Source organism: Mus caroli, chromosome 17 (genome assembly GCF_900094665.2).
Source record: "Mus caroli chromosome 17, CAROLI_EIJ_v1.1, whole genome shotgun sequence".
NCBI classification, from domain to species: Eukaryota; Metazoa; Chordata; class Mammalia; order Rodentia; family Muridae; genus Mus; species Mus caroli.
In genome coordinates this window covers 31,866,140-31,872,493 of record NC_034586.1, presented here as the reverse complement: position 1 = coordinate 31,872,493, position 6,354 = coordinate 31,866,140, and the positions used below count along the sequence as shown (strand labels likewise).

Here is a 6,354-nt window from a genome sequence, read left to right as displayed (position 1 = left end):
AGGCGGATTTCTGAGTTCGAGGCCAGCCTGGTCTACAAAGTGAGTGCCAGGACAGCCAGGGCTACACAGAGAAACCCTGTCTCGAAAAACCAAAAAATAAAAAATAAATAAAAACGAGGGGCTGGAGAGATAGCACTGAGTGCTCTTCCAACGGTCCTGAATTCAAATCCCAGCCACCACATGCTGGCTCAACCATCTGTAATGAGATCTGATGCCCTCTTCTGGGGTGTCTGAAGACAGCTAGTGTACTTACATAAATAAAGAAATCTTTGGGCAGGAGAGAGCGGGGCCAGACGGGCGGGGCCAGAGAGAGAAGAAAAAAAATATCTGAAGTGTACTTACATATAATAAATAAATCTTAAAAAAAAAAAGAGGTGAAAGATAGGTTTCCTAGTATTTAGAGCAGTGGTCTTCAACCTTCCAAACACCCTTTAACACGGTTCCTCACGTTGTGGTGACACCCCACCCCCCAACCGTAAAACTATTTTGTTGCTCTTTTGCTACTTTTATGAATCATTTAAGTATCTGATATGCAGGGTATCTGTACGAAACCCCTGTGAAAGGGTGGTTTGTTCCCCCCCCAAAGGGGTCATGACCCACAGCTGGAGAACCACTGCTTTAGATAAAGGGAGGAGAGGGCCAGATATAGAGTCTCCTACCTTACTCCAGTGCCAATGGCACTCCTCCCCTGGACGACCACCCTCTTACTCTCTCCCTCCTCCCCCCACAGAGGCCTGCCCGCTGTCCAGCAAGTAAGTGACCAGTGACTTCACCCGTGTCCTAGACAGACGAGATAGGAGCCCAGCTTCGAGTGGAGAAGCCAGCGACTCCCACCCCCCCTCGTGGATAATAAAGATGATTTGTCAGTCCTCATCTCCTGGGTTTTGTCTGCAGACATCAAAGATATCATTTCTCCACTTTGACCTTCCCCTTCCACCTCACCCCCTGACGGGGACACCTCCACTACCTCAAACCCCCGGCTCTCAGGCATCAGGAAGGACACTGAGTGGAACCTTTCACATTGGACTGGTGTATTTAGGATGTAGTGTGGCACATTTATTGCTGAGTGAGCAATGACTGTGTGGAGAGGCAGGCACGGTGCTTCCTTCCCCCACTGCCCTTCAGAGCTGCCAGCTCTTCTGTGCTGCTCCTCATGCCAATCCAGCCCACAGCAGCTCTGTTTCGTCTGGCTCCCACCAACCTGCAGACCCTCCCTGCAGGTACTGCGGCACCTGAAGCCCCTTCTTCTCCCTCAAAGCCTCACTCTCCTCTAGACTGTTCTAGTCCTAGGATCCAAGGGACACTTCGGGTCTCCCCATCAACTCTTAATGCAGAGATCTCTGTCCTGCCTCTGGCCCCATCCACCCCTGCGCTTAGAAAGGGCCCTGTAGTGTCCATTCTCCACAGTTGCTTTTATTCTATTTTGCTTTTAAAAAGTGGAGGTGGAAATTAAAAAAAAAAAAAGTGGGTAAATGTAAAAGCAAGAAATAACAAAAGCTGGTGACTTTGCCGGGCATGGTGGCACACGCCTTTAATCCCAGCACTTGGGAGGCAGAGGCAGGCGGATTTCTGAGTTCCAGGCTAGCCTGGTCTACAGAGTGAGTTCCAGGACAGCCAGGGCTATACAGAGAAACCCTGTCTCAAAAACCAAAAAAAAAAAAAAAGGCTGGTGACTTCAATGGTGATGTCCCATTGTCCATTACTGGCCACCCTAACCAGCCCTGTCTGTCAAGTGTGACAGGAGCGCCTGTGCCTGAGTTTCCTCCCCATCCCTGAGGTCTCTGTGCTTACAATCTGGGTTTCCCCACCTTCCTCCTAAAGGCCACCCCACTATCTTTACCCTTTGCTCCCACCCTCTCCCAGTCACAACACCCTTCCGGGACCTTCCCTCTGCTCCTTGGCCTCCCTCTCCTGCCCCTCACTCTCCCAATCAGCGGTCTCCTCATCTTCAACAGGTTCCCGGAGGCTGACAGCCAGCACCAGGGCCTGCAACAGGCCAAAGAGGCAGGCAAAATGCAGGGGGTGGGCAGTAAGTAAGCTCAGCACAGCGTGGAGCCCATGTAGGGCGGCCAGGAAACATAGCAGCCCGTGTAGCCAGAGGCCCACAGGTCCTCGAAGGCCCAAAGCATCCAAGATGGCTCGGAGTGGCCTGGAGCACAGAGCCAGCAGGGCTGTGGCAAGCAGCTCCAGCAGGTGCAGGGTCAAGTTGGTAGAGATCTGCAGGTACTCCTCTGGGTCCTGCAGGTAATGTGAAGGAGCCCCTGGTTCCCCCCGTAACCAACGCAGCAGCTTCTGACGGCGACCAGGTTTCTCCAACAGGGCTTCTGGCCCAGTGGTGCCTAGTCTCCCTTGAGCGGACACTCCAAGGTTCTTCACGCCACCTGAATCCACAGGATCCCAGGCAAGTTTGGGAATGGTTCCTCCAGACTCCAGTCTTGCAGGCTCTTGAATGGTAGAGGCAGTCTTGTCCCGCTTGAGGGAATCCATTCTTTTGCTCCCCAGTTGATCCACTTTGAGGTCCCTGCTAGACTCTGGAGCAGCCCCGGGGAGCCTCCGTGTTCCTGAATCCTTGGTCTTAAGGGGCCCCACATCTCCCATGGTCTCTGGAGCACTGTCCCAGTCACTCCCCGAATTCTCTGGGGAGCTGTCCACCCATCTGGGTTCTGGGGCAGGCAAATCAGCCTTTGTTGATTTCTTTCGACCCCAAGGTCGAGGTAGCCAGCCACCAAGCCGTCGAAGGAACATGACTGAGCTGTGCAATGCGCTTCCCAAATCTGTGACCACTTCCTGGCTCTGCTTAAGACTCTCAGGATCTCCTCTGAAGCCAGAAGCAGTTCCGGTTCAGAAGAGGTGTCTGCTTGGTGATGTCGTCCTACTCTGAATTCAGAAAGGACTCACACAGCCCCAAGTGTGGTAAATGGTCTGCTTCCGTGTCAGTCTAGGGGAAAAGAAATCCATTTGCCACCCCACACACTAACAAGACTTCTAGGGCCCGATAAGGCCAGGGTCACCCCCACAATGTTCTGTGCTTTCAGATTTCCTTCCCAGCAGTCAGCACCCCAAGTTTCACTCACCAAGACCACATCCCAAGGTGCCCCAGAAAGGGGAGAGGTGGTGTTCCATTGAAGGAGAGAAGGTGGTGGCCCAGGGTCCTTCGGTCCTGAAACTGAGGAACCTTAAAATCGCTGCCCAAGGGAGCTCAAGGAACAGGAAGTCTCTGTTGAGAGGAAGACAGGATGGAAGTGTCCAGCGAACTCCAGTCAGTTAAGTGCATCCCTTAACTTAGGAAGCTATCGTTCCAAAAAGTGGCCCTACTGTCCCGCGAGGGCGCAGCTGAGACGCGGCCTCCGCAAGGTCAGAACAGAGATGTCCTTGGAGATCGCAGACGCAAGACACAGTGCAGGCCTACCTGGGGACCCAGGCGTCTGGGTGCTCGCGCAGTGAGTAGCTGTGGGGCCCAGCGTCCGGGGAGCGGCCTCCGGGAGCCGTGCGAGCCCGGAAGCAGCTGTACCGGGTCGGGAGGGACCAGCGTGGGCGGAGCTCCGCAACCCGTGAGGCGGACTCGACAAAGCGACCTCCTCCGAAGCCCCCGCGATTCACTAGCGCAGGCGTAGAGAGAGGACCACCTAAGGCCCGACCCTGAGCACGAACCCGGGTTCTGCTGCTCACCTCCCAGACCTTCCCGCCCCTGACACTGGTTAGGTATTCTAGCCCTTAGTTTGGGATTTTTTGTTTTGTTTTTTTTTTTTTTTTTTTTTTTTTTAAGATTTATTATTGTTTTGTTTTTCAATGTAACTTTAGCTACCTTGAATTAGCTCTGTAGACCAGACTGGCCTTGAACTCAAGAGAGATCTGCCCGCCTCTTGTCTCCTTGATTAAAGGCACGCTGCACCACTGCCCAGCTTTGTTTTTAAGGACAGGTCCCCTATATATGTAGCTTAGATCCCTATGTATATAGCTCAGGAAAGGCTTGGACATATGTAGCCCAGACTTCCTTTGAGTCGATCCTCTTGCCACTGCTTCCCTGTGTGGCGATTCCAGCTGCTCTGTGGTTCTTTCTCACAACCCCCCGCCATTCCTCCATTTCTCACCTGTGATATCTTGTAATGCTGGTCCAGAAAGGTAAATAACAGGAGCCACGTGATTTAAGCAGCCGCCCTTTGGCATTTCAGACTGGGGTTTGAAAGCTTTCACGTTCCTAGCACTCTGTATAAGCATCCCAAGGGGTTGGGGGTGGCAAGTACGGAAGAGAAGTGTAGAAAAGCATATTGCCTGGTTTTCAGGGAGTGAAATGTTGTCTTAGGACTGCCTTAAGCCTTGGAATCCTAACTCAGTAAGCAGGTATGAAGCCCTAGGTTAATCCCCCATGCTGTAAAGCCCCATGTAGCACTCCAGAACCAGTTTTAGCTGAGTTTGATGCCAGCCTGGTCTACACATAGTGAGAGACTGTGTCTCAAAAAACAAACAAGGGCTGGAGAGATGGCTTAGCAGTTAAGAACACCAACTGCTTTTCCGAAGGTCATGAGTTCAAATCCCAGCAACCACATGATGGCTCACAACCATCCGTAGTGAGATCTGATACCCTCTTCTGAGATGTCTGAGGACAGCTACAGTGTACTTACATATATTAAATAAATAAATCTTTAAAAAAAAAAAAAAAGAAAAAAAATCCTCTTGAACTTTTTATCTGGGAGGTCAGAGCTCTGGTCACAGCTAGAATGTCACACAGGTTGGATGACATTAGTTTCACTGGCCAATCCTGCAGGACTCTACTTCCTCTCTGGGGACTTTTAAATTCCCTACCACAAGGTATTACACTTCATCACAGCTGGCTTCCTCAAGGAGTTCAAGGTTTGTGTCGGGCAGAGCAAAGCAAAGTACCTTTTGCCTTTCTCCCAATGTCAGCAGCATCTTTTGGTTGCATCTTGTCTTGGAGAGGAGCCCCAGGGTCTTCCCAGTGTTAGGCAGGTGCTCTAACCAAGCTATGCCGGCCCCTCTCCAGCACATAGCACACTTGGTTTATGATACTTGTCACTGACTTGACTGGCCTAGACACATACTCAGAGGGGTGTTTTACAAAGTGGGGCAATTCCTAGTGTGTATATGTGTGTGTGTGTGGGGGGGGAGTGGTTCAAGGAGAAGGTAGAATGCAGCCAGCAGGACTAGGGACTCTCTTTTGTCACCTGGAGAGCTTGTCCTTTTGGCTCAAGTGAGACTTCCATGTGACTTAGATTTGTTTCAATTCCCTACTATATCATTCAAGAAAGTAAACAAACCACAAGGAAGGAAGTTTATTTATCTCCCAACTCTCTGCCCTTCTCTTTAAAATCAGAGCCCAACAGCCCAGGCCTAAGGGTTCGGAAGTCCAAGTGTCCAAGTCAGAGGCCCAAGTCCAGCGAGTGACAGACCAGGGCCAGTCCGTTATCAGTCAGAACTCGAGGTTCATGTACAGTCTTAGATCACGCTCCCAGGCTCTGCCTTTCTCTTCTCGCCTTCTGTTCTCCCTCTGACTTAGTGTGGCAACTCGAGGGACTCTCTCTCTCCCAGACACAGCCCGAGTATCCCGAGCTGCAAAGTGTGTGACTCGGGGTTGGGGTGGGGATCTATAACCCAATCCTTCCTGGTCCCTCTTGAGGATAGTGGGGATAGGGTTGGCACGGCCTTCACCCCGGGGTCCTAGGCCCATTCCTGGTTCCCAGCCACCTCTTAGCAGTAGCCTGAAGCCAGGACTGGAAGTGGGCACCCCAAGGGGAAGGTTGGAGGGCTGGGGTTTCCTGGACAGTGACAGCAGGTGAGCAGTAGATGTGCGGTGGTTGGAGTCTTCAAAGTGGGCACCACAGTCCTCACAGAACTGGGACGAGGAGGGGGTAGATCTGCAGAAAAAGAAATATGTTATAGAGGAGAAAAAAAAAAAAAAAAAGACGAACAGAGCCTCAAGTTGTTCAGGCACCAGGCAGAGCTGAGCAAAGTACTTTTTGCCTTTCTCCCAATGTCAGCAGCATCTTTTGGTTGCATTTCATCTTGTCTTGGAGAGGGGCCCCAGGGTCTTCCCAATGTTAGGCAGGTGCTCTAACCAAGCTATGCTGGCCCCTCTCCATTTGTCCTGAAGGGAATATTTAGAATCCTGTCAGGTAGGCCTCAAGCTCTCAGGAATAATGAGTAGTGCTGGCATTTATAAAGTGCAAACTGTGTGACAAGCACCATGCCATCCTACCCCAGCCCTTTCCACATTAACCTTTTTTTTGTTTTTGTTTTTTCGAGACAGGGTTTCTCTGTGTATCTCTGGCTGTCCTGGAACTCACTCTGTAGACCAGGCTGGCCTCGAACTCAGAAATCCGCCTGCCTCTGCCTCCC

General features: G+C 51.5%; 3 protein-coding genes across 5 annotated transcripts in view; 1 reads left to right on the top strand and 2 right to left on the bottom strand.

Annotated features, from left to right (window-relative positions):
• Apom (apolipoprotein M) overlaps window positions 1-873 on the top strand; it is a 2,975-nt gene extending 2,102 nt beyond the window's left edge. The window contains exon 6 of the mRNA XM_021150121.2: window positions 731-873. Within this exon, the coding sequence (XP_021005780.1) occupies window positions 731-756 (26 nt within the window). The 3' untranslated portion in view covers window positions 757-873. The remainder of the gene's footprint in view (window positions 1-730) is intronic.
• A 136-nt stretch (window positions 874-1,009) lies between these two features.
• Window positions 1,010-3,599, bottom strand: C17H6orf47 (chromosome 17 C6orf47 homolog). The gene is made up of 3 exons (XM_029471517.1): window positions 3,410-3,599; window positions 3,075-3,217; window positions 1,010-2,938 (listed from the first exon to the last, which is right to left on the bottom strand). Exon 3 carries the CDS (start codon window positions 2,743-2,745, stop codon window positions 1,864-1,866), a length of 882 nt encoding a protein of 293 aa, XP_029327377.1. The 5' UTR covers window positions 2,746-2,938; window positions 3,075-3,217; window positions 3,410-3,599; the 3' UTR covers window positions 1,010-1,863.
• A 1,678-nt stretch (window positions 3,600-5,277) lies between these two features.
• Window positions 5,278-6,354, bottom strand: part of Gpank1 (G-patch domain and ankyrin repeats 1) — a 5,129-nt gene continuing 4,052 nt past the window's right edge. For all 3 annotated transcript variants that reach the window (XM_029471515.1, XM_021150113.2, XM_029471514.1), the window contains one exon: window positions 5,278-5,873. In XM_029471515.1, coding sequence (XP_029327375.1) covers window positions 5,429-5,873 — 445 coding nt within the window. In that variant the 3' untranslated portion in view covers window positions 5,278-5,428. The remainder of the gene's footprint in view (window positions 5,874-6,354) is intronic.

Excerpts from the sequence above, each read along its gene's own strand:
- C17H6orf47 (XM_029471517.1), bottom strand. The coding sequence starts at position 2,745 with ATGTTCCTTCGACGGCTTGGTGGCTGGCTACCTCGACCTTGGGGTCGA.